The sequence below is a fragment of the Mus pahari genome, chromosome 1, assembly GCF_900095145.1.
Source record: "Mus pahari chromosome 1, PAHARI_EIJ_v1.1, whole genome shotgun sequence".
Classification (NCBI taxonomy): domain Eukaryota; kingdom Metazoa; phylum Chordata; class Mammalia; order Rodentia; family Muridae; genus Mus; species Mus pahari.
Genome location: NC_034590.1, coordinates 160,001,612 through 160,029,412, shown reverse-complemented (window position 1 = coordinate 160,029,412; position 27,801 = coordinate 160,001,612). Strand labels below are relative to the sequence as shown.

Genomic DNA, 27,801 nt, shown 5'->3' with positions numbered 1-27,801 from the left:
CTCAGCACTGGACAAATTGCAAGTGAGGGAAGAGAGCCTTGATGCAATATCCCCACGGGAGCTACCTGCCCTGTGAACTCCACACAGGGCTGGAGAACTGACCAGTAAACAGTGCACTGGGCTTCCTCTCAGGTCCACATCTGGAGCTTGCAGTAGACGCCAATCCCTGCCTTTGTTGTAAGTGATGTATGTCTTCACCTGGTCATCCACCTTCTTGTTTGCCAGGAATATCCCCTTGATACCTGCTACCTAGGAAAAAGGTGAGAGATGGAGACCCATGTTGGGCCAAGGTGGTAGCCTTGGAGACACCCTGAAAGAATCACTGGCATCTTATGTAGGGTATAGAAGGGAAGAAAAGGAGTGACAAATGTCATAATCCCCAAGGTTTACCTTGGTACCCTATCCCAAATCCTCACATGCCCTCCCTTCTTTTACACATCAGATTCTCCCCATCTTGCCTGTCTTTGTTCTTTGTTCCATAGAATATTATCTTTAGTTAACTATTAACAGTTCCTCTTATAATGACCAAAGGCTTTACCCCTTTCAGAGACAGCTGTGTTAGCTCAAGGGATTCGAGTGGACAGATATTGAAGTCACCAAGGGAACACCATTTATAGCAGCCCACTAATATTTCTTAGAAATGAGGTGGGCACTGTGTGGCAGATGATCCAACATAGAGAGCTGATATCAATGCACAACTCTACCTCACTGTATGACATGTTATAGTTTACATATCATCTTTTAGGTGACTTTAAAATCAGTGGTTTCTCTCTTTTTCCCTGGTTGGCTAACAAAGGTCCTATGAGATAATACAGAGTGCTCATGCCAGAGCTCCTAATGTATTGGGAGTTTTATTCCCTTGACATTTTGAAGGAATAAAGAACAGCACTGCAAAACAAGAAGCCAGAGTTGATTTATCAATTAAATGTACCCTAGGCTAAGTGAAAATTCCACTTTAACTTTTACTCTACATTCTGGAAAGGAGAAAAGAGTCTTAGGATGACAATCTCCTGTATCAGAAAGTGAATTGCTAGCATATTCCAAAGCCAAAACATAAACAACATTTTGTGTGTACCTGTGAGTATAATAAATAAAAGTGTGTGTGTGTGTGTGTGTGTGTGTGTGTGTGTGTGTGTGTGTGTGTGTTTGTATTAAAAACAAGGTAGAGAATGTGGAGGGTTCCATGTATACCTGTATACTTCATGTTTGCACCTAAGTAGAACTTGGACAGATGGGGACACACACACACACACACACACACACACACACTTGAATAACAGGTTTTCTGGATGTGTTTGATTGTGAGCTGAACTATATTTAGGGTCCTTATAAAAAGATACCTCTGAGTATACATTTAAGGGTGTTTCCAAAAAGATTAAATAGAGGAGGGAATATCTATACCGAATGTAGGGTAGTGTGATTCCGTGGTCTGGAGACCCAAACTGAATAAAAATGAGAAGGTTAGCTTATTATTATTTGTCTATCTCTACTTCCAGACCGTGAACACAACACAACTGGCCACCTCACTCTTCATGAAGCACTGTCTTCCAAATTGTATGTCAATATAAGTAAGCCCCCCTTCCTCAATTTCATTTTCCAGGTGTTTGTTACAGCAACAAGAAAAGTAACTGGCACACTGGACAATACTGAGATGTTTCACAGTTCTAAGTTTCCTTATCCTGTGTTCTTCAAGGATCCTGGTTCATTGAAATTCACTGCAGCTCCAAAGGAATACTTGTGGGAGGAAAGGAGAAGTTTCACTGAGGGAGGATTTGTTTTTCTTCTTTTCTCCTAAATGACATCGTTTAGTTGATGAACTAAGGGCTTTTTATAGTTCGTTTTTGTAGTAACCTGACTGGCCTTGGAAGAGAATGCCAACTCAAATAAGACAAACAAAAATGTCTCAGACAAAGGGACAGAGAATGTCAGGAGGAGAACAGAGCTGTCAGGAAGGGACAGTACCAGAGGAAACTGGCAATGAGCCAGTGATGGATAGAAGGGATAATTAGACTGTTACCTTGATCTGAAAGTAGAGGCAGAGAAGCTGTGTAAAGACGATGGCACTCAGGGTACAAGAGGCATGGGTTCCTAGATGCACCCTTCCTTTCTCATCAGCATCCAGTCAGTGAACATCTGGAAGACTTGGGTCTCACACATTCCCAAGCACCCTGAGTATTTTTTTTAAGGTTAATTTTATTTATTTACTTGCATGTATGTGAAAGATTATGTGCGGACTGTGTCCATAATCCAGAAAAGGGCACCAGATCCCTTGAAGCCAGAATTGTAGTCATTTTCTTAGTGCCTGTCTTGTTAAGTGATATTGGTATTTGAGGTATCACTATCAAGACTGTAAACATCTCTCCAACCCCCAACCTTATTGTGTAAGATCCACTGCAAAGCCAGGCAGTGCTGATGCATGCCTTTAGTTCTAGTACTCAGGGAGGCAAAGGCAGTCAGATCGCTGAGGTCAAGGCCAGCCTGGTCTACATAGGGAATTCCAGGACAGTCAGGGCTACACAGAGAAAGCTATTCTATTGTTTTTCTATTGGAAAAGAAAAACAAACAAACAAACAAAAAATCAGTAGCAACAAAATGCATTGCAAAAGATACTGATTAAATCTGGATTTTTTCTATTTCCTCTAGAGCAGGGAATGTTACTTTCCTTTCTGTAGATCTTCCTACCAAAGGGAAGCCTTTTTTGGTATTCTTTCTATCCACCAAGCTCTCTCCAAAATCTGTGACCCTCCTGCAACTCACACTCAGGGCCATGCTGTTCACTTCCTGGTAGAACATGAACAGGTCTGACTCTGTTGGTAGGGAGTGCCTGGGACATACTTGTCTGAGAACAGGCATGTAAAAACACACATAGGATGAGCATGGTAAACAGAATATGTTTGTTCCATATCCCACTAAGATGGGAAATTTTCTGAGTCACACAAAAATTCCTACAGTTAAAATCAAGTGAATGGTGACTAGACATTGTAGGAAAGAGGTATTTCTGTGGAACTCTCTGCATTCGGTCTTGAACTTGCTTCTCTTGAAGCTACATACAACACAACAGCAATCTTCCCAAGTATCCTGAAAAACGGAGGCACATTCCATTTGTGTGTGGCTGGTTTATGATCTCTGTGTCATTTCTGGCATAATTCGTGGCTTCATGTCTTATGTAAGCAAATGGATGGTCAGTTTGATCTACTGCACCACTGTGTCTTTCTGGCCAAGAACTTGCACGGGTTGGTTGCAACCCAAGTTAGAAATATGTTCATTCCAGATGCCAATATTCATGTCCAAACCTATGTGTTTGGAGACACACATGTGGACATTTTTCTGACAGCATGCTTCAGCCGTATGAAGTGTATCAGAAGTAAAACATGAGATCCATGGTTTTAGTCTTCATCTGAGGAGGAAGCCCTTAGCATCCTAATAATTCTAAATATTCTTTATCGAATTGTTGGGTGAAATCACTTAGTGTGCCTGCTGCTGTTGTTCCTGAAAGTCCAGTGAGAAGCATGTGATGGTGCCCATGGGTACAAGTGCCTGTTGCAGTGTGGCCTTCTTCTTTGTGTATAACATGATCACCATCTTAAGTGTAAAGGTTTCCATGGCAACTAGTTGAGACCAACACAACAATAAGTAGGTGAACTGCAATGTTAACAGACCAATCCTGGAAGGAAGAGGATGGAGACAGACCAAAATACTCTGATCTGATATCTTAGCCACTATTCCACCCACACACACCCCAAGCCTTCCTATAAGCCCAAGTGATCTTAGAAGGCACTAGAGTACTTAGGAAGTAGAAGGCTAAGTGAAAGGTTGCCTCCATGATGACCTTTGCATGAGGCCATCACATATGATGAAGTAGAGCTTTCTGGTGATACAGCTGTTTGAGGGATCATCCATGTTCCTGGAGGCAAACTTTCACCAATGCCATAAATTCACAGGCTCACCAAGTTGGACTTTGATGGACTCTTCGTTTTGATGACCTAACTGTGGTGAAAAAAAAAATTGGTTTCATCACCCCAGGAAAAGTTAATGCAATAGTATCAGGCTGACGATTCCCTCTGGGAATCAGATTGAGGTGCAGAGGGACATGACTGCAGGTCCCTTGGCAGATCATGGTGTCCAGGTGGCATGGTCATCTGTTAGTCATGTCCCTAGGAACTCAGCAAAAGAAAACTCAGGATCTGCAGGGAGAAAGCAATTAGTCTGATCTGCCGTGGGCTGTCCCTTGCATAAAAACTACAGGAAGGGTCTCACCAAGGTTATTGTAGGGGGAAAATCCCTGTGGAGTTTATAAGCAGCCATCCATCTGGACGCTCACTGAAGGTTATAAAAGCAGATAGAATGGAGGACAGGCACTAGAGACAAGTAAGGCAAAGAAATACCAAATAATAGATGGAGAATTGGGACATAGGGGAATCACTCAAAGAGTTACAGTTTATGTGTCCATATATAGAGATTTCAGCAGTGACACTAGACAAGTGAGAAATGAACCTCCCATGATAGAGCATCCAGACTGTAATCAGAATGAGTATGAGTACATTGGTGTGTACATCTGTGTTTACACACACACACACACACACACACACACACACACACCTGATAGTATCAAGTGCTGAGGAATGTGTGAAACAATGACAATACCCATACCCTCAAGATGAACTGCCACTTTAAAATCACATTGATGGCTTCATGAACATATATTTATATTTAATTTGGCAGTCCTACTTTAAGTAAAAGGTAATGTTCCTGTAAGTATTTACAGATGTTTGAATCACAATCATACAAAACTGAAAGCAACCTAACTGCTCTCCAGCTAATGAAGAATAACTACAGCATACTCACAGAATGGAATGCTACTCAGCAATAAAAATGAACACATGCTGATATAATTCACACTGCATGCTATGCACCAGATGACTCTCAGATGCATTCTTTTAGGCCAAAGAAGGCTAGACTCCAAAGCTTACATCTTATATTATGCCACTAAGTGTCATTCTACAAAAGGCAGAGCTGGAGCCTAGGAGAAGTCAAGTGGCTATTTCTCAGTAGTAAAGGTTGATACTAGACTTGAGTACACACCAAAGGCCATTAAAGTGAGGACTCTGGGGAATGGGTTCTTTCCACATCTTGATTGTAAATTTAGTTATAGAACTGCAGGCACCTACCAAAATCCACAGACCCATATACCAAAAGATATATGCTTTATTGCATATTAATTACGACTCATAAAAAACTGTAAAAAGCACAAAGGTTAGAAGGAAAAGCTTGACATTTTAGCCAGACTTACATGGATGCTTTCAGATATAGCATCACATGTAAGTATCCTAGTTGTGTGATGCGAGCCAAGCCATTCAATTTATGTGGCCCTTAATTTTATAGTGATCTTGGGAAACAATGCTCACCACAGAGAGAAATAACCAATAGTATATCTGTGATTTAGGTCTGTGAAAATGGGGGCCACTGGCCTCATATGTTATGTCGGTATGTAGCTAGCCACTGAGAGTAAGAGACTGTTTTCATTTTATTTAGTTTTAATCAATATTAATTCGAATTGATAATCAATTTGGCTTCTGGCCAAGTTTATAGGCATGTGACTCTCCTTTACCTATAATTAATTTCATGAACTATAACTATAGATCAACTTCTTCAGGTAAAAATTTACTACATGAGTTGAGGTGAGATGGAAATATAAAATATAATCTAGAGTTTTCAGTCTGAAAAATATAAAATATTTCATGAGCAGTTTTTTTCTCCTTGAGCATATATGAAACACAAATAATTTGTATATTTTTGCTGAGATTAAATGTCTTATTATTTTGGCTTCATCTGTTCATTTTTTACTTTTAAAACTTTTGTTGTCCCCCCTCTCTCTCTCCCCCTCTTTTCTTTCTGCCACTACTTTGTCTTTCCCTTCCAATAAAACCTCTTCCACGTGGAAAAAAACATTTGTTATAATAATTTTTAAGTCTATATGTAGCTGGTGGGGTCTCACTACATATCCCTGCCAACCCTGGTGCCCTCTGTACAGATCAGGCTTCCCTTGAACTTACAAGTGCTGGAACTGAAGGCATAACCACCATGCCAGGCATCAAGTTGTGTATTTCTTGTAGTTTACAGTGTTGGCCTAAGGTACTATTGCTAAAATGATGTTATTTCAGGGAGTTTTAAGTTGAATACATAATAGTAGGGGAAAGCATCAAAGGAGGTTCATCAGAACAAGAACTCTTAGCTCAACTGTGGGTTCTGGAATGGATATTTGTGGGTCTTTATTTTAGAAATATGAAAATAAAACATACTAGAAGACACTGTGCGAAAAATTGTCAGAATATAAGTAATGACACTCAAGATACTGCATTCAATGGTTCGCTGTCAACACCAGCCTTGTTTTAAAGGAGTATGCTGCTAGCATCTTACAGAAGAGACCAATAATTATTGGACCATCAAACATTGCTTTCTCTTCTACAAAATTACATCAATGGATATATTGTATTTAGAAGTTGGAATTAGAGAATAAATTAGCAAACTAACTTGCACAGGAGAGGATTACTGGACTAGATTAGTTCTCAAAATTCTATCAGCCTTAGCTGGTTAGAGGAAGTTCAGTGGAGTTGGTCTACTGCCTTCTCAAGGAATCTTGGTGCCAAAGCTTGCTGGGGACATCCACCTGGTTATTTCTCTCATCGTCTTCTCTGCATTGTCAAGCAGTGTAAGAGGTTCATGGGGAAGACTGAACACTTCGCCAGCAGCTTTAGATGGTCGAAGTGAACCCAAGCAACCCAGTATCTGCAGTTTCCTGAAAGAATCTTTCTTCTCTCAGAGAAGGGAAGTAGCTGTGAGGCCTTATTACATTATAAAGCCACAAATTATCCTGGATGAGCACAGGTGTAAATATTTGTTGGTGATGTAATTGTGAGAGAGAGAAAAAAACCACGGAAACCCAGTGTGAATGCCCACTGCTATCCTGAGTATATGTCGAATCTCTGCCAACAGCTTACAACCCATAGCCCACTAGTCCACAATGCCTCCCAAACTTCCATGACAACAGATCTCCACTTATTAGACTCAAGCTCCCTAAACTCTTTCTCCAGCAGTCCGTGGCTGAATCCAAGTCACCTTTGAATTGCTAGAAATTTCTCAAGTTAGAATTCAACCTCCTCCTATGTGATCCTGCAACTCATCAGAATGATACTAATACAAGGTGGATTCTAGATTCTACCTTAGAAGTATCACATAGACCTGTACAGTAGATTGCCATTATTGTATCAGACCTAGTATCACCAAACAAATGCATTTTCTTAAATTGTATCTTTTTGGCTGAATTATACAAGAAATGTACTGCTTTTCCCAGCTGCATTACTCAAGGGCACTTGAAGTCCAAAAGAATTATATTCTCTTTGCTAACTATCCATATGGCTCCCATTCTCATTCTCTGTCTGTGTTTAAGAATCTCCAGTGAAGAAGGTTAAATCCTAATGACCCCTAGAGACCAATTAAATTGAGCTTTATCTCTAAACCACAGAACATATCTCCAGGTGCAAAACAGCATCATCCATTAAAAATCTTCAATATGGTCATGGTCTAGATAATGTCAGGCTCCAATTTATTCACTTATTATTAAATGCTTTCCAGAATCTGAAATCTAATCAATTATCCAGTTTTCACCCATGTCCCTGACAAGCATTATTTCGTACAATTTGGATGGCTAGCCTACTTTATCAAAAATTTAACCTGCCTGCCTATCCCTTGGTTCATTCTATTCTTAACATTTGGGACGGATTATACTTCTCCAATACTTCCTTCAGAGGGTTTCAATGGGACTGATAAGAAAACATGTCACTCTCAGAAAAAGAACTGGGCATATACAGCTGATCGCGATCTCCCTTGCTTTCAGATCTACACGACTATTTCATATATGTGTGCTGTACCTCATTGACGTTCATAATTACAGTTCTAGGGAGGCATGTTTGATTCACTATTTATTCCTAGGACTTTTAAATTGATAAGTTCAAACACAATGTCAAACATAAAGTAACAGATAAAAAGACTAGGACCTCCATTTGTTTTCTTGCTCTCTGCTTCCGTTGGGGTCTAGTCCAGTGCAGGTAAAACAGGTAAATGGCTTACTGACCCCATTCAAACCCCAGCAGCCTAAGTACAAGCTCCCAGAGGAGTTTGTCAAGAGTGTGAACACAAAGTATGGTCATGCTCAACTGTGGCAAAATTGAATGGAAAGCAGGCTCACAGAGCTTGTGTTAAAGATATTGCCTTAAGTAGTATGGCTTTCTTCTCAATAAAACCAGTAACGCCATGCATTTTCCCTAGTGACATTGAAAACACAAGACTAACTTCAGTAGTGAGAAAAAATTACACGGATCTGAGTATTTTTCATACTGATTCACGCCCTGCTTCACATCAGCGTCTCAAGCTTCTAAATCACCAAGGAGACCCAGGCTCCCTGAATGAAGAGCACAGTGTGAATTCACCCATCATGTCAAGAGCAACAACGGGAAACCATGATTGCTTCCTTCTTCCTATCATCAATCTACCTACTTACCAACCTACCTACCTACCCACCTACCTACCTACCTACCCAACTACCTACCCACCCAACTACCTACCTACCCACCTATCTACCCACCCACCTACCTACCTACCCACCTACCTACCTACCCACCTACCTACCTACCCACCCAACTACCTACCTACCCACCTATCTACCCACCCACCTACCTACCTACCCATCTACCTACCTACCTACCTACCTACCTATCCACCTACTTACCTACCTAACTACCTACCTACCCACCTATCTCTCTGGACGGGTGCTTTCTATGTATCGTAACCTGGACTTGAACTCATGACCCTCTGTCTCAGCCCTCTGAGTGTTGAGATTAGAGATGGACACCATGGTTTCCAGATGGACCTTCTATTTTTTGCTGTGAGGTCATCTGCAGCAATGTTTATACTCTTTGATTTAGATGAGAGCATAGGGGCATGAATATTCATTCTTAGAGCCTTCTAAATCTTGGGGATATTCCTCCAAACTATACCCAAGACTGTAGCTTAGTTTTAATAAGGAAGGTATATTTCTGTCTCTTGATTAGACTAAAGGTAAAGAATATAAGTTTATCAAAGTTACCTATACCCCTTAGACTTTGCTGCCAGTCTTTACAAATCTAGGAAGAAACTTGGATATTTCTTCAAATAAGCCTTGTTTGTTAGAGAGAATTATTTTAGATTTGCACAAGATAAAGGCAGTGGGTACCCTAGCATGCATAGGGGCAGGTAACATAAGCTCTCAGCCCTGGCTAGGTTGCTGCTGACACAGAGTAGCTGCTAGGAGAGGGAGATTTGATTTAGTTTAAGAATGTAATATGTTATACATTAACCATGCTCCAGTAGATGATCCCACACTTGTGCACTAATGGGCGGCACTAACTGGATTCAGTGGAATATAAAAAAAAGGTAAATAAACAATTGAGATATGAAGTTGGGAATGGGATGTGAGACATTGTAGTAGCTAGGTGGTGAATAAGTGGACAATGCAGATGCCAGAACTTGGACGAACATTAACCAGAGGATGTCACAGGAGTATGTACTGAGCCTTCTCTTCTGCTTCCACTCCAAAAGCCACATTTGCCTTGATGAGAGGGAAATCCACCAGAGCAAAGCTCATCCGCTCATCCGGGTAATCTGAGAGCCCAGCCAGAGCTGAGCTCACTCGTCGTCACCTATGTGAGTTTAAGCACCAGCCAGTTTTCTTTTGACACATAAGGCACATTCTGCAAAATTCAGCCCATCACATCCCCAGGATAATCCGATCACTTCACCACTTCTCTTTCTAGTACTGTAAGAAGTCATACCTGACTTTAAAGACATAAGGAAACAACAAATATCTAAGGGTCTGTAATTTTTCTCTGATTTCTGTTGCACTCATATGGATTCCTCGGGAAAGTGTCCTTTTAACTGAGAATGTGTGTGTGTGTGTGTGTGTGTGTGTGTGTGTGTGTGTGTGTGTGTATCACTCATGTCAAGGCAAATTTTTCATTATATCATGTTGTGGCATTTACTCTTTTACAAGTTTTTTTTTTTGTAATTTTTCCTTCTTTTCCTCTAAATTATGTTTATAAGCATTGTTTTAAAATAAATTCTGCATGTACATAGCATTCTTTTTTTTTTCTAGAAAGGTACATAGCAAGAAACATGGAGTTTTGAAAGGCTCCTTAAGACATCATGTATGCTGTGTGGCTTTAGTTCTGGCATGCTCATACATGTGCAAACACTGAAGTTACTGAGACGGTGGATCCCTTACAAACAGCATACCACTCACCTCACACCAATATTACCAGACAAGCACTTGTATCTTTATTTCTCTGGCACTGCGGTACAAAGAGGTTACATCCCTTGCCTCAAAATGCAATTGCCAAGTGAAACAGCTGGGGTCAAACACGGGAGTAAAGTACTTGTGCTTATAAAGTCAAAAAAATATAAAAAGGAAAGGTCAATCCAGGGAGGGATAATTTTTGCTACATACCTCATATAATTCAATAATGATGTTTCCCATTAGACCTCGGCTGCTCTTAATGTTCTCCATAGCCAGGGTAAAGTAGATCCCACGTGTGTCTGAGATGTAGAGGTTGTAGGTGTCATTCTGGTTCCATTCTTGGACAGCTGCAAACACTTGGTTCTCATCGGTACTGATGATGTGCATGTCCTATAATGAGACAGATGGCCTGTAAGAAGGTAGAGTGCCATACCTCTCTCCCCACTGGGACCTCAGGTAATTCCCATGACTTGTGAAATGGTTGAGGAAAATCTTGAGTTATAGGCGACGTTAAGCAGTTCTGTGTTGGACCAAGGCTATAAATCGCGAGCATCATGATTTCCATTCCTTGCTAAGTGACAGCAAGATGGCTGTAAGGGGCTTTAGTGGGTATCATTTCCTGTGGTTCCAAGGGATTCAGCCCTGCTCATTTTTTATGTTTATGTCTGAAATTTAGTGTTAGTGCTAACAGAGGCATCTAGCCATCCAGGAGGACACTCAGATGTGTGGAGCAGCAGGCCCCATTCCATCTTTTGATCTTCACTTATCGTTTTAAATCTTGCAGTTCAGTGCTTTCCTTAAGAATCCTCAGTATCAAGTGGGTGGCAAGGAGGCACGTAACACATGGACAGGAGTCACTTAATTGTGTCCAGGAGTTCTATGTATTATTTAAGTGAAGCTGATAGAGAGCATGCGGCAAATGAGATTAAAAAAAAAAATTATGCTTGGCCAGTAATCACACTCAACCTGGAACTTGGTGCCCTGGGTCTTACTCTAAGCCCTGCCACTGTGAGACAAGTGTGTATCAGCCTCCAGGAATTCCAATTTTCTCCCCAAGGAGTGAAAATAAAAGCACCTAGTATTTGGGCTCTATTCTGTCATTCAATTTTTTTCTGCTTAAAAGTCAAATAATCCAATGATAGAAATAGGATGATTATTATCATTTTTCTGGAGCAAACTAAGGCACATAGAGGTTCATCAAACTGCTCCAAATTGCACAGATAGTAAATGACAGAACCAGACTGTGACAATCTGAGGGTCTGATTGACATAATGGTGAGCTTCATTTGAATGTGTAATTTATAGATCAGTGAATTTTTTCTCTCTTTTTTTTTTTAATTTATTCTTCTCTCATATATTACATCCCGACCTCAATTTTCCCACTCTCTACTCCTCCCAGTTCCCCTGCTGTCTCCCCTCTCCCAGATCCATTCCTCCTCTGTTTCCCTTCAGAAAAAAAGAGCTGGCCTTCCAGGGATGTCAACCAAACATGGCATAACAACTTATGGTAAGTCTAGGCACAAACACTCATATCGGGGCAAGTTATCGATGATTTTACACTAGCAACCAGTACAGTAGAGACTGATTGCGAATGTCAGTTAAGCCAGTAGGAAAACCTGATTCTCTAGGCTACTAGGTAGATGTGGCACCATTAAGGTCTCCACCCTGGACAAATCTATATTCTAATGGTCTGCTCCTTACAGGCTAGCATTACATTCACAGTCCTTGCATTTGTTTTAGTTTCTAATCCTGGTCTGTATTATTCCCAAAATCCAGGTGAATGGCTCACAATTCAAAACTAGTTTACAAAAAACCATACCACATTCACGCAAATCACTGCATAATAATGACACATTCAAGTCCATACCAAAAGAATATGCCTTTTTCAGGAGGACATGTTGGCACAGTTAAACATCTGTTTAAAGTGATGGCATGAAAACACATCAATACGGTGTGCATGCCATGTAACAGGTCACAGATGGAGAGCCACACTTGTATCTGTAAAGTGCACTGGTAGCAGAAGCAGCAGTAACCAGGGCAGACAGCATATTACTAATCAGGCATGGTCTACCTTTCCCAGAATCCATTTCAAGTTGAAAGAGCAACAGGGTCTTCAATGTCAGCACTGTAGTCAGTCCCTCCCCCATTCTACTGAGAAATATGCCATATGATCTCGAAAGCTGGAAGGCAGAAAAAGTAGGCAAACACATTCTAGACATTTAATTAGAGATCATTTGTCAGTAGCCTCTAGCCTGGAACTTTCTAAGTCATCTTGACTTGGGCTTAACTTGCTCATTGGTGCTTATATATCTTGTAGAATTACAGGTTCCTGCTGAACTGCTTTAAGATAGAAAGAAGTTTTCCTCCTAAAAACCCTCGGATGAAATCGTGTTGTGTAGATATGGAATGAATGCCCAAGAACCCAGTAGGAGGGGAAAGAGCAGCTGAAGGAAATCCGAATTAAATTCACTTACCCTGATAAAAATGCAATAGAGATGCTTGGGTTTTCCCAGATGTTTTGATCATAAAAATGAATGAGCTAAGTTATTTCAGACTAAACTAATGTAAAGTAAGTGGCGAGAAAGCAACTTAGAACAGCATGGAATGGCCAGGCTTAGAGACCACCAGTTTTACTGTGAGTGTATATTAGGAAAGTGCTATCCTGTGCTGTGCCAGCTCATGAGCAGGGCCTCAGCCTCCAGCATAAGACGCTAAAATATGTCTTATGTATAAGATTCTGTATTGCCCTCCCAAGGAGTACTTCATTTGTCAGTCATTCAGATGACAAATGACATTACTGAGATTTAATCAAGAAACTAACACTTTAAGCACCACATTGCTGAGAATATAACTTCAGTGTGATCAAAATGACTTACAGACCCTCAACAAATTTGTCATTATTTTCTCCTTGAAGAGCCTTTGCTATGCTACACAGTACTATGGTTAAGATCGATAGTCACCTCCAAAGCTATAATTACCTGGGGGGGGGGGGGGCAGACCTCTGCACATGACAGTGGTAGGTTATGTTATGTTAGTTAATAATAGAAGACTCAGTCATTGTGGGTGGCGCCATTCCCTGGGCTGGAATTCTGGCTTGTGTAGGAAAGAGAAAGTAAGCTGAGCACAAGCAGATTCTACCCTTTGCTTCTCGACTCTGTTCAGTGTGAACAGCTGCTTCATTCTCCTGCTATGATTTCCCCACCACAAGGAACTGGAATCAAATTATGATCAAGAAAAGCCCCCCTTTCCATTAAGTTACTTCTACCAGGTCATTGTCACAGCAATAGAGAGATGGGAACTAAGATGTCCAAGCTAGCCTTGAGCTCCTGAACTCGAAGCATCTCCCTGCTTCTGCCTCCTAAATAGCTAAGCTAGAGAGCCCTACAGTTACAACTGAACAAGTCTTCTAGAGGGTTCCACAGAATCACTTTGAAAAGTTTTTCCAAGCACGTATAACTTTCCGATATTGCAACGTGACATTGTCACCTACAAAGTCCTCATTAAAGAACCCCACAACTGAGTCACAATTGCAATAATGTCTTAAGCAGGTTTACAAGGTCTTAAATTGCTTTTGGCCACACCATATGCACATCTTAAGATGCATATAGCCATGGGCCACAGGTAGTTCATGCTTGCATATCAAGTCTTTCTAAATAGTTCATGTTAAACAGAAGTCAACAGATAATAACCAGAATATTGAAATGTTAAGAAAAATGCAGTATCCGTTAAAAATCCATCCAACAGGGCTCTGGACTATCATGAATGTTTTCTTTAATGGAGCTACCTCAATTGAACTGCAAAGCAAGTATTACTTTCTTGTTTCCTGATCCTCAGAACATGTGGGAAGAGAGACAGTGATAAAGGAAGAACACAGAGGAAGGGAAAAATAGTAAGAAACCACTGAAAGAGAACCTGGCTAACACTGCAACTCAAAAGGCCTCAGAATGAGCACATATGTTATTTGGAAAGCACTGATCAATACTACCCCTTACCATTTCAACGTTACATGGTTTGAAAAACCGTACTTCTAAAAACATGACAAAACAAAATCAGGGTCTTCTGAAGTAAACACTAATGAAAATAATTCTTCCATGTTCCTTCCTGTTCTTTGTTTATTTTTGTTTACTGGCTTGTTTGTTTTCTCATATCCTGGGCCTCTTAAAAGTTTACATGAAACACCTAAATGATTAAGCATTTTGCACCTTCTGGGGCACCACACCTAAGGTAGGAAGAAGAATAAAAGATCAATAAAGCTACATCAAAGAGGATGTCCCTAAGCAGATGTCCCGATGGGGAAGACAGCAGCTTCTTGGATCTTCCCAGCCTTAACTGGAGGCTACACTAAAGCAGTCAAGTGAGAGAGTGTGGGACTCTCAGGAACACAGGTTAAGGGCTCTGCACATCTCCTCATGCAAGGGGTAAGAATAGATAGGCTACACCACAAAGGATTTTGTGCAGCACATCTAACCTTTATTTGGCAGAATGTATAACGTGTGTGAAGATCTGAACTAAGGAAGTAGGTTCTTAGTGCTGTCTCTGTGAAATGGATTGGTGGCCTATTAGAAAAATCTATTGGGGGGAACACATAGACAGTGTTTGACTTTTAAAACTGGCTTCTTTATTTTTAGATTTCATGTGTTGAATTTGTAATTAGTGATAAAGTAATCACACATAACTAATTGTTTATTGTCTTTCTCACTGAACACTAAGCTTCCAGAGAGCAAAACCTCCCGTATTTAGTACTTTACCTCTAGTACTTTGCAAAGAATTTGCTGTAGAGTGCACACAGAACAAAAGTTTACAAAGTAAATAATGGGGTGTGAAAGTATCTAAAAACAATGATGAGGCACAGGGAATACAGAGCAAATACTAACTCACGTCTGGGCTTCTTAACCAAGGCCTGTGAGAGGATGCACTCTGAATGGGCAGTTCATTAAAGGGCTTGGTATTGGTGAGAGATGGGATGTGACTGTTCATGAAGTCATCACCAATATAAACAACAACAACAAAAAATGGATGTAATTACTCAGAGCACACACAGATTGAAAGAATTTAAGAAGCATTATTCCCAAGAGAAGGGCATAGAGAGAAGGGAAAATCATTAGTACCGAATTGGGAGAGGGGCACTATACCAACTATTCCAGAGAGCCAGATGAAAAGAAGGGTAGAGATGTAAGAGTAGGTGTGACACATAGGTGGTCATTTGTAAAGATGGCTGCAGGATTTTCAAAGTCACATGGAGTACATGGATGGGAGGATGGAGGACAGCTAGCAATGCATGGAAGACAGAATGGGAATGCGCTAACAGATTAGGATTACACAGAAATCCTTAAGAATGGTGGCTGTGACCTACCAGACCTAGGTAAGGAGACAAAAGTTAATATCCTTGTCACTGTTTTTATAATAATGTTAAGAAAATAGCTCCTACCCCCACCTCATTATTCACAATGGGACCAACTACAACCTATTGACAAATTACTGCATACCCTGACACAGATAAGGAAAAGCTATTGCAAACTCTGATATAATATCTGCAAGTACATCAGAAGGAACTGCATTTGTTTTGTTTCATTTACAAAAGGGTTTAATGTATGCCAGACTGGCTTCAAACCCAGTGCACGGCCAATGCTGGCCTGGAGCTACAGATCAAGTGTTGGAATAATAGGCATGTACCATCATGCCTTGCAGAGAATATCTTTTAAATTTCTTCTTACTTGTTCTTTTTATTCTTATACATTTCAGTTAGTTTTGTTGCATGTGTATGTGGGTGTAATATGTTTTTTATGCGTATGCGTGTTCACATATATGTAGAAGCTCTTGTGTTAGGACAAGAATTTGACTTCAGACATCTTCTTCCTCAATCACTCTATTCTTCTTTACTGAGACAGGGTGTTCTGCTAAACCCTGAATACATATTATAGTTTGACCAGCTTGTTTAAGGGGATCCCCTGACTCTGACTCTACAAAAGCGGGGTTGTATGTGAGCACATCTAAAGATGGGGAGAATCTGAACTCTCACACTGACATGTCAAGTACTTTATCTACACAAGTTTCTCCCAAACCTCAATATTTGCTTTTAAAAAGAAATATAAAATAAAACGGGACTGAGTGTGTAGCAGAACATGGAGATGACATGAACAAGCAACTGAAGGAGAAATTTTCTTTGAAGCCAAGTGATGCTCAGAGATGCTTTAGGGTCAGGCAGATGGCTGCCCCTCATTGCATTGTTTTCCCAAGTTCTCAGTTATGTGTACAAACTTGAGGATGGGCAAAGTTCAAGAAGAGAGGGCAATAGAAAAGCCAGATTTAAGTTTGGTCAAGCCAAATTATTAGGTGTTTTGTCCACATTTGTTTGTAGGACAACAGTTCAGCTAATCACTTATGAGAGCAAGAATATAAATATAGCCTTGTTACAGAAAAACAGGTCAGACATCTTAGTCATAGCAAGTCTCCTGGAAAGCAGTTCTTTGGGGAGAAGCCCCTCCCCAAACACAAAATTGAGGCATATTCCTTAACTTTGGCTGTCTTCCAGAATAACGGAGTTCAGGCAAAGTGCAGGGGTATCACTAGAGCCCAAATACTTTTAGGGGAAAAGAGCAAACAAAAGTCTTTTACTTGTAAAAATGACTTTTAAAATTAATTTAGAATTATTTTTTAAGAAAAAAATTAGACCCTAAGGGACCAAAAGTCTCTATCAGGCTCCCACTGGTCCAGTGACAGCCTTAAGCAATATAGAGGCCATTGGTGTCACAGATACAATTCGACTCTAAGCTTAATCTGCATAGATTAAGTAGGCAGGTTGAGGACATTGGTATTATCTTCCCCTCACAGTTGTTCCTTAGATTACTGAGCATGTTACCCTGGACAGGCCGTGAGCCATTCATTGACGCCTCACAAGGTTTCAGTGTTGCTATGCCATTTTGCTTTGAGTAGATCCAGGCTCCTGGGTAAGTGGTTGAACTTGAAGGGGAATTTCAGGTTCTGCTCAAAAGTTCAACTGTCTTTTCCCTGCTATATTTCTCTTATTCTCTTCCACCGTGCTTTCTGATTGGCACATAAGTGTCACACCTACAAGATGAGAATCCCAACACAGAGCTCAACAAGGGAACTACAGAAGCCTAGACAAGCTACTCTTCATTTTAATAAACCTGCTCATTATTAATGTCATTCATCTCACCCTGCGCAAAATACTTGAAAGTCAAGGTATGCATGTTCTGAACAGATAGGCTGTGAACAGAAAAGCATGAGGGGCAGTGATAACAGGAAACTTTTCTTTCATTTTGTTTTTACCCAACACTCCTAACAGCAGCTATAGCACTGCATAGAACACGTCATTTCAGTCTCTTAAACGATAGAAAGACCTAGCCTGCCTTCATTCTCTCTGCCCCTAGCTCTTTAGCCCTAATTATGAAAATCTGGGCCAACACTGGCTAATAAATTGATCGATCACCATCCAGCGGCCTTCACAGCAGTCTCGTATTAATGAGAAGTCTATCTGGATACACATCTATGAAGGGGCTGCATGCCTGGTTGGATATGCCTCCACAATAAGTCACCATGGGGTTGCTAATCAGTAATGGACTGTTCTGTGTGGAAATCAATTCAGGGCCTCATTTGTACCCCACCTGCAGCCACACGCCTAAGGGACTGAACTATTGCTTTCCTAAGAAGGTTAAAATTTCATAAAATATGCACTCATACTGAGGTAAACATGTTTGTAAATTCCTTACAGTGAAGAGATGGTTTGGAAAGTTCCTGAAACACACATTTTAGGTAAAGGTAAGGAGACATGCAGGCTCGGGCCTGGAGTTTGGGGACCACAGCATCCTGCTTTAGGAAGATCATGGCTGAATTGTCCCTTTCTCATTCTCTCATGCTGGTATCCTGGCTGGCTTTAGACTACTTGATGGGTGCATCCTGCAGTCACCATCCTGAACAATTTTCTGACAAAAAACTACTCATAGAGAAGCCAGAGTGAAATCAGAAACCAGCTTCTATGTTCCCCCAAGGCTATTTAATATGGGATCTGCCCTTTTCATCAGACATTCTGCCAAACTCTGCAACCAAACATCACAAGGCATATTTTAACTTTATTAAAGGAACCATACTTGCTCTTAAAACAAGGCCTTTGCAGGTGTAGTTGGTCTCCCCAAACCCTGTTCTCCAGAGACCAATGCAACGCCGATCACACACCTTTGCTTAACAAGCACAGCATGCTATTTCTTTTTGTGATCCCCTAAACAATATTGGCATGAGATTCAAAGATGATTTCAAGTATTCAGAAAATATGTACAGAGGTAATGAAAATGCTGTGTCATGCTAGCTATACGAGAGACTTTACGAATTTCGCTATCTGTAGGGATCACAGTACTAATTCCTCTGAGATAATAAGACATTCTTATATTATCTACCACCCTTGTACTTCTGACCTGCCTTTGTTTACAGGTCAAATTTTAGAGGTTTTATTATAACATCTTAAACATAATTTTCTCTAGGAAGTTGCCCTTACTATCTGCATTCAATTAGATGCAGTTTTGTCTAAAAATGTTCTTTAGACTTCTAGAATTTCCATGTACTTATACTGGCTTGTCTAATGGTGCTTGTCTGCCAGACTACAAGCTTTACCTGGCAGAAAATATTTGCATTGCATTCACTATTCAATCCATGGCTAGTTTAATTTTTAAAAATGTTTTGTGTATTTTATTAAATTTATATTTATTTGATGTTAGCAGGTAAGGGACATTTGTTATCATATTTACTATTTATATTTCCTAGCTATAGTTCAATTTTTTAGCAAATGTTTTTAAACATGTTATTAAACTTATACTTATTTGACTTTTGTTGCTTTTAAATATGTTGATCTTTATAAAGTATACAGAGTTCAAGAATTAAGTTAAATTGTGTACATAACAGCTACTGTAGCTACAATACAATTTATCCCATTAATGCTATACCCAGTCATAACTATCCAATGCCATATTGACTGCTGAAACAAATGGCACCGTTTGTCTTAATACCACTTCTGAACACAAGCAAGTCATTTGGCAAGCCTTTCTTCCTCCTATGTGTGACTCAGAACTTGGTGCCCCAAAGAGTGGCACATTGGCATGCTCTGTACTTTGAAGTCGAGGACCACAGAAAAGAATCTAATCAATGTCTTCTTGACCAACCCCTGCCCTTATGTTACCAACTTACCTTTTCCCTGAATCAAACCAGAAAAGCCAGACTGTCCCCTGTGTGACTGTTGGAAGGCGGAGAATTAGCCCCTTCCAAAGATGAAGCCCTTTACAGGTTGTCTAATACAGAGCTGCTATCTTACAAACCATATACACATACAAGCAAAAATTCTGGCACAGGTTGTATTTATGTATATTTGTATTCACATATACAGCAAGTAACACTCATATGACAAATATAATCAAAGTCAAAGAGAGTATCAACTTGAGATACTCTCTTTGGGGGTGTCTGGTAGGGGCAGGAGGGAGGAGGATGAAATTCTATTTCAAGGGGGAATGGTGGAATGCTATTTCAATTAAAATCATTAAAAATTAATTTGGGCAAAGAGTAAAAAGAAGAGAGAAATTGAGTTTTATAATTTGAACCCTCCATCATTTAATGACGTTTACACAGTTCAATGTTTAACAGATTGCCTACTTAAATTAAAGAAAAGTTGAATAAATTAATAAAGAATGAATGAATACACCCATGCTGAAAACAAAATACCAAGGGATGTAAAGTGATTTGTCTTCTTATCCCATAATCATGCCACTCTGTGCTCAGGTAGCCTACACACTGTTTCTTAGCCTCATATTAGGGGCCAGCGTCTTCCTATCATATGGCATGGCATGAGCATGCCCCACGATGGCTTCCTGCCGCACCATTAAGGGATGCCATCACATCCTGGTCTTGTTCACAATGAATCAACAAGATCCATCTTCACCTAGAAGCCAGTATTCATGTAAAGTGGGATCCATAGAATAAGCTTTGTAATCTTCCAGTGGAGGAGTTGAAATGTTAGCAATTGATATTATTATTCTAGTAAGTGAGCCTGTTTTACCTACTCAGTGAGAGAGTGGAACACCAACAGGTAGCATGTGTTCATATTTACTCTTACAATGCAAAGAGGAGCAGGAAAACCAGCAGACTTATCTGTGTACTTTTAGCTACACACATAGCAGCTTTGCTCCTGCTGGACAAACTAACCTTCTGTTTGTCAACAGCACTGCTTTTGAAAGGAGTCTCCTCTGAAGAGACTGGGTTCAAAGCCAATCTTCCTTTCTCTCTCACTTTTGTCAAAGAGCACAAGGATCCTACCACATGGTTGAGTTAGTGGTAATCAAACTCATGCCTGCCATGCTGCTGAGAAAGAACTATAGTGCCCGCATGCAGCACCACCCACAGTGGCCAAAATCCCTTAGGATTGCTCCAGACTAAATGCCAATGGCAGGCTGCCTCTCCATTCCTGATGTTGCCTAGCAAGTCTCAAGATAGCAGGTACTATGTGCAATACCTTTGGCAAGGAGTACTTGGGCAGCTTTATCTGGGCAAAGGCTTCTCTTCGATATGACACGTAGTAGCTGGCTCTTCCACCTACTGTTACCTGGATCATGGGAGAAACAAGAAAAGATCAGATGGAGACGCAAGTTAGAAAAATACTCTCCTGTCCATAAATAACTTCAATAGGCTCACAATTCCCTTTTCTGGTCTATCTATTGTTAATTTTTTGAGTCCCTGATCCCATGGAACTCCTGAGTATTTCTATGTCCTGGTGCTGATACAGTCAATACACAATGACAATGATAATCCCCGTGCTCCTAAGTAAAAATCATAGGGTGATTCTGTATGCTGCCACTGTGCTTTGCAGATGCAACAAGCCTAATGTGCGTTTTCCACTGAAAACAAAGAAGCTATCAGCATCAGTCTCAATCAAGATCTATTTGTCCAGTATCTGTTATTTTCTAACAATGTATTAATGCATTGCAACCACAGCACCATGATCATAAGCATTGTTTGGAATCTAAATGATTAGCATGACTCAAACCATCACAACTGGGAAATTTCATTTCATTTCTGACGGTCACACTTTTCCATTCATATTCATAAATCCATGCATTGGACAGATGCTTTTTGATCCTTTCCATGTGCAAGCTGATTAAAGGCAGTGAAGGTAAGAAGAAAAGTTCAGACATGGAATGTATAAACTTCTGTTTGTTCAGAGTTAGGAGGACAGGACTGGCCCAGCTACCTCACTTGGCAAAAGATGGATCCTTCATTAGATGACATGGTATCACTCCAAAAATTGGTCCACAAGCCTGCATTTGTGGAAAAGTCCTGCCAATATGGCACAGCTCTGCAGAGGGATGCTCTTGGTCCAATTATCCTAACTCAGGGGAAATTAATATTCACAGAAGAAGATAGCATGGCCTGTTCAGAGAAAATAGCAGGAGGACAATAGCAACCAGGCTGCTGCATAGGCAATTACTCTAGGCACACGCTTCCTTCTCACCAAGCAATTGCTGGACACCAGCCAGGACCTCACTCCTGGCCAAAGCTGGCAGCCATCCTCCACAACTGCTGGGAGCAGTGGGGTGTAATGTCTCTGTTGAAAGACACTCACCACCCCTCAGTCTGAAGGAAGGCCTCTCCCATGGATGTCTTCCTTTTCCTTCACAGATTGGAAGACCCCAAAGTAGGTACTCCAAGCTGCCAGGTAGGGCAGACGTTAGACTCAGCATAAGGCAGAGTCTGGGGAAAGCCTGGTGCAGATGTTGAGGCTGTAAATGAAGAATGCCTGGTGCAGATGTTGAGGCTGGTTTTCTCCTTCATGTTTAGGGCTATTGCAGGTCTCTCCTTTCTAATGAGATTTTTAATTCTAGAACTTTTATTTTTTAGTTTCCTAAAGCACTTGTCATAAATCTACATTGTTTTGTGTTGGCTTAGAGTGGGTGTTGACATATTGAGATTGATGCTTATGGAGAATTCCTACTTTTTAAAATAATCATTAAATTCATAGACCCAGATTAAAATGTAACTCTTGGGCATGGGCACACTCTTAGACCTTGCATGAACCTGTGCATTCATTTGTTTGATTTGATTCTATTTTAATTATAAAATCAAAACATATAAACATACCTGCCAATCAAAACACTAGATCAATAGTTTTGAGTTTTAGCATGTTTCAGAATTACCTGGATGGCTTATTAAAACTCAGACTGCTGAGCCCCGTGACTGATTATATTGAGTCTGGTTGGAGTCAGTCAATGGTCTTTTCTAATAAGTTTCTTGGTGCTGTTGCTATCTGAGGACCAGACTTTGAAAACCAGAGAACTAGATCTTTAACAGCAATCTGCATACACCTCTATGTTCCTCACCTGAACTTCCTGACTGCTATTATTCATAGCAATGATAATTTTTAATTGATATGAAAGTCCTATAATTACACTTTTTTAAATGCCCAATTAAATAGCACTTAATTCATTCACACCATTGTCCAGTTTTTCACATCTATTTTGTCCTAAGGCATTTTTTCAACCCCAAAGAGGGTCCTCCATATGAGGTAACATTTAAGCACCCCAAATACATGCTATGCTTAAAATCTAGTTCTCTATAGAACCTCACTAAATGTGCCCTTTGGCACACATAATCTCACAGAATGTTCATGCTTCAGTAATGAATATAGATTATGGTTCTTATGGACCATAGAATGGTCTAACATATTAGAGGGCTATAGGGAGACCATACAGGCCAAGTGCTTCACGAAGTACGTATGCTAACACAGAATCTCCCACAGATAGTAAGATGCCTCCTCCCCACTTTGTCTATGTACCTTTTTGTATTTTCCAAAATTCAATAATGCCTAAACCTACATACAAGCCTCAAGATTCCATGGAAATGTCTTAGTTGCCATCAGTTTACTGACGTCCCATCGATCAGCTTCTGAACTTTACCTCTTCCTTTTTCCCAGGACACTCAATGTTTACTCCTGTGGCATACATATTCCTGTAAGTGTTCCTTCATGTCTTGTGACCTTGTTGAGGCTTCCTTCCTTCCCAAACAACACAAGGGCCATGATTTTAATGTTTGAATTTCTTCTATAATGTATGTTAAATTTTAATGCCCAGTGCTATAATATTAAGATGTAGGACATTTTAGAAGGTGAATAGATATGAACACTTGAGCCAATGAAGAGCATCAGAGGCTTATAAAGTGATTGCAGGTAACTAACTTTAGCCCCTCTCACCTATCTATCCCTTCTGCCATGTGAGAGCAGAGTGGATAAGACACAAAATCATAGGCAGAGAAAGTGCCCTTACAGACAATGGACATACTTCTGCCTTAATATTAGACTCACCAGCCTCTTGATCACAATGAACACTGTAGTTTTGATGTTTATAAGTTTAAGATTGGTTATCTCAACAGCAGAAATAGTATGACACATAAATTGGCACTGGAAATGAACTGTTGCCAAAATATACAAAAGACCCATGGAAAGGGCTTTAGGAACTGAAGTGAATCCTAGAAGAGCACACATGGCAATGAATAGAAGCTCAAGGTGAAGCAAGCTTCAGAGAAATCTTCAGTTGTCTTAGCAATGACTTAAGCAGTTATGATCAGCCTGTTGGTGGAAATGAAGACAGGAAACACGATGCCAATGAGAATTCAGATGAAAACCAGGAGTAATGTGTTAGATACTAAAGGACAGTCTACCTTCAAAGAACTTAACCGAAACAGCACTATGTTCTAATATGCATGGACAGCTGAACTTCAATGTAAAGAATTAGAATTATTTGGTGGGAGAGACTTCTCAGCAAAGGTACGGCTCTGACATGGATTCTAGACAGCTTGGAAGATGAGAGAATTAATCTTGAATAGAGTTTGTATTGTCACTGGGAAGTGGTAATCAGAGATTTAGAAAATTCTGATTATGGCCATGTAAACAGTTAAAAGATGTGCTTGGGCAAGAAGGCCAAAGGTGCGGTCAAGGAAACATTTTATAATGAGATTGGGAGGAACAGAAGGAAGGCAGATGGCATTCATTTAGAGGATGGAAGAATGGTCCCTGGGGCATTTGGAAGGCTTCCAAAGCTACTGCTCCCATGATAGGCCTAGGAAACCAGGGTTTTGAGGACAGAAAGCCTTAAAGGGTTTGGGGCTTGCTATCCAGCATCATCTAAGCCTCGCTTTCCCAGATTATACTACAGATCTTTCTGGAGAGCCTTGTTGGGCCTTGTGTGTGGCCCTGGCCAAGTCTCTAGAAAGTGTAAGAAATGGACCTCAAGGTCATTCCTGTGCTACTAACTCTACAGGTGCAGAGTTCAAGGGCTACAGAAGCATGATTGCCTCTACCAAGTTCCTAAGAATGAGAAGTCCTAGGGACCAGGAAGAGGATGCTGCAGGCATGAATCCTCAGTTGAGTCTTCACTAGGATGGGGGTGGCAAGAGTCTGGCCAGAACACAGTGGCATCCACTTGAGAAACTCAAGTGAAGTTGTGGAGTTGAGATTTTTTTCCTAAGTCTCCAGGAGCCTACCACAAATTATGGAACTACAGCCTAGGAGAGCAACAGATACACCAATCCAATCAATGGGTGTTGTTGGATGGGCTACACCCAGAAAAGTCATAGGTGTAGCTCAACCTCAGTCTTCCTAGAAGACAGGACAAACCAAGATCATTTTCAATATTCAGAAATAAAGTAGTTGGATTTATTGGATTTTGGATCTACTTGAAATCTGGTATTTTTTTTTCCTATCACTTGCTTTGGTGATTTTGCATGGAGATACCTAGCCTATATCTAACCAACCACTCTATTATAATCATATAAAAACCCAGAGCTAGAGAGCAATTTGTCTGAGAGCCAAGCATACCTTAAGTCTCATCCATGCGTGATTTAGATTATATTTAAATGATACTTTGGCTTTGGACTTTGAGGTTGTAAGTTAAGACTTTGAGGTCATTAAAATGGAATGAAGGCATTTTGTACATGACAAAAAAAAAAAAAAAAAAAAAAAAAAAAAAAAAAATCCAAAATAGGAAGAAGAATACAGCAATGGAGTACTATTGACTAAATGTTTAAATTCTCTCCAAGATTTCATATTAACACCTGATCTGTAAATGCAACAAAATTAAGAGGCAGAATCTTTTAGGAAAGACCAAGTATCCTCTCTCTAGGTCTCCCCCTCCAGAAACCCCCTATCCCACCTCCCTCCCACTGCCTCTATGAGGGTGCTCCCCCAGCCACCCACCCCCAATCCTGCCTTTCTGCCCTGGCCTTTCCCTAAACTGGGGTATTGAACTCCCACAGGACCAGGGGCCTCTCCTCCCATTGATGTTCAACAAGGCTATCCTCTGCCACATATGTGGCAGAGCTATGGGTCCCACCATGTGTACTCTGGTTGGTGGTCCAGTCCCTGAGAGCTCTGTGGGGTCTGGTAGGTAAACACTGTTGCTCTCCGCATGGTGTTTCAAATGCCCTCCGCTCCTTCAGTGCCTTTTCCAACTGCTCCATTGGGGACCCTGCACTCAGTCCAATACTTGGCTGCAATATCAGGAGACAGCCATATCAGGCTCCCAGCAAGCACTTCCCAGCATCCACAATAGCATCTGGGTTTGGTAACTGTATATGGGATGGATCCCCAGGTGGGGCAGTCTCTGGATGGGAAGGCCACATTTTGAAAGCAGGAGATAAAGCTCCTTCTGGCAGTGAATTAGCCTCAAGCTTAAACTTGCTGGCCCCCAGACCAGGGGAAATCAAATCTCTAATTTTTAAATAAACTATCCAGATGTGGTACTTTATTGTAGTGATGGAAATGATTGACATATCTGATCTCCAGGAAGACTATGAATATATGATAAGGAGTCAACTAGAGTTTGTTGAGTTAATCAACCACACCCCAGAAGTTCCTTAGCTCTTTTATAAATTATCTAGCTATTCTTCATTGCAGCATTATAAAAGGTATATTAGGCCAAGTGACTGATCAAAGACTAGACAACTAAGAGCCTCAGAAAGCTTAGCTTTACAACTGTACCCCTTTTCTAAGTAGCTGGAAGAATCATAACTCTGTCTTACCAATCTCACTATAAAACAGCACATATTTGTTTGATTCTTACATCTATTTATTTAAGTCATATGTGTAAAGCTTTGCAACTGATATATGTGTATGTTTCTCTGCATTCCTAGACAGCCTGTTATGACATTGATGGGACATTTTAAAAGCCAGATCTTCTTAGAAGACGTGAGGTAAAACATAAACCAATGTAACAGCAGTTACCATTCAGTCTGTGTTAGGAGCTGGAAGATGCTGCAGGACACAGTTAACCTCATCACGTCTATACTTCCCAGGTCTGAAAACTGGATCATCAAGAGCTCAGCCAATACATCCAAAGTGGCATAGTCTCTCATAGTTGCCACCAGAAAGTGAACACTGGCTTTCCTATTCCTCTCTCTGCTTAAACCCTGGCACTGGGGTGAAGAGGAAATTAACACTTACTAACAACTGAATAATGATTTTCTGGGGTTAATCTGCTTATCTACTAAAACTGTGGGTCTTCCTTCTCCACAGTTTCATGACTACAGGTGGACACACAAAATTTCTTTCCGTTTCTGTCCAGGCCTGGATATCCAAAGGTTTATTTCCATCCAGTATCTTAAGCACCATATCTTCAGGTATGGAGCTACAAAGTGCTATGGAGAAGACCAGCTGATATATCTGCTGTCTCTCCATTATTATTTGTGTGACTCTTTGGCAACCACAGAGGAAGGAATAAAGTTTAGCCACTATTAATCTATTTTGATGAACTTTTCTCTTCCTTACAAGCAAATTTCCTAGCACTGTAAATCCCAGAGATTATTACTACTCTCCCTGTCAGTGACACCTTTTATTTTACATTTGATGAATGTCATCCAATTATTTGCTCTGGGTCCATCCTTCATGCTAAACACAGAATTAGCTGGGTCTTTTCCTTACTAATGACTGGCTCGTTAATCTGATTTTCTGAATTTCCATTTTACAGGTTTAATTGGGCTCCTGGCCAGTGTAAATGACGCCTTTGGATAAATGTATCGGTCATTAAATATATTTGCCTCTTTTGACTATTCCCATTCTTGCTGTGGCCAAGCTTAACCTGACATATCTTTTATTATTTATTTTCATTCATTCTGTTTCTGAATGGTAGCCTTTCCTAGTGTACAGTGGGAAATGTGCATACCAAAACTGAAATCAAAGCCAGTGAGTTACTTCCTGACCCTCGCTGAGAATTCAGCTGTTGAGCCTCTGGATTTATAAGCAGACACAGGGAATATGAAAACAGAAACAAATATTTTTGAGTGCTTTACTTTCATAATATTATTTACTATCCATAATAATATTTGTTAATGATATTATTTTTAATTATACAACTATTGTTAGACATTAAGTTAGATTAATAGCAGATAACATTTCTGGGTATTTGTGTCAAGTACTGTTCATCTGTACATACT

General features: G+C 40.4%; 1 protein-coding gene across 1 annotated transcript in view; it reads right to left on the bottom strand.

The window, feature by feature from the left end:
* Sorcs3 (sortilin related VPS10 domain containing receptor 3) overlaps positions 1-27,801 on the bottom strand; it is a 590,588-nt gene that overhangs the window by 97,089 nt on the left and 465,698 nt on the right. Inside the window, exons 8-10 of the mRNA XM_021196078.2 lie at positions 20,837-20,926; positions 10,538-10,717; positions 103-249 (exon numbers count right to left, since the gene is read on the bottom strand). Of these exons, the coding sequence (XP_021051737.1) occupies positions 103-249; positions 10,538-10,717; positions 20,837-20,926 (417 nt within the window). The remainder of the gene's footprint in view (positions 1-102; positions 250-10,537; positions 10,718-20,836; positions 20,927-27,801) is intronic.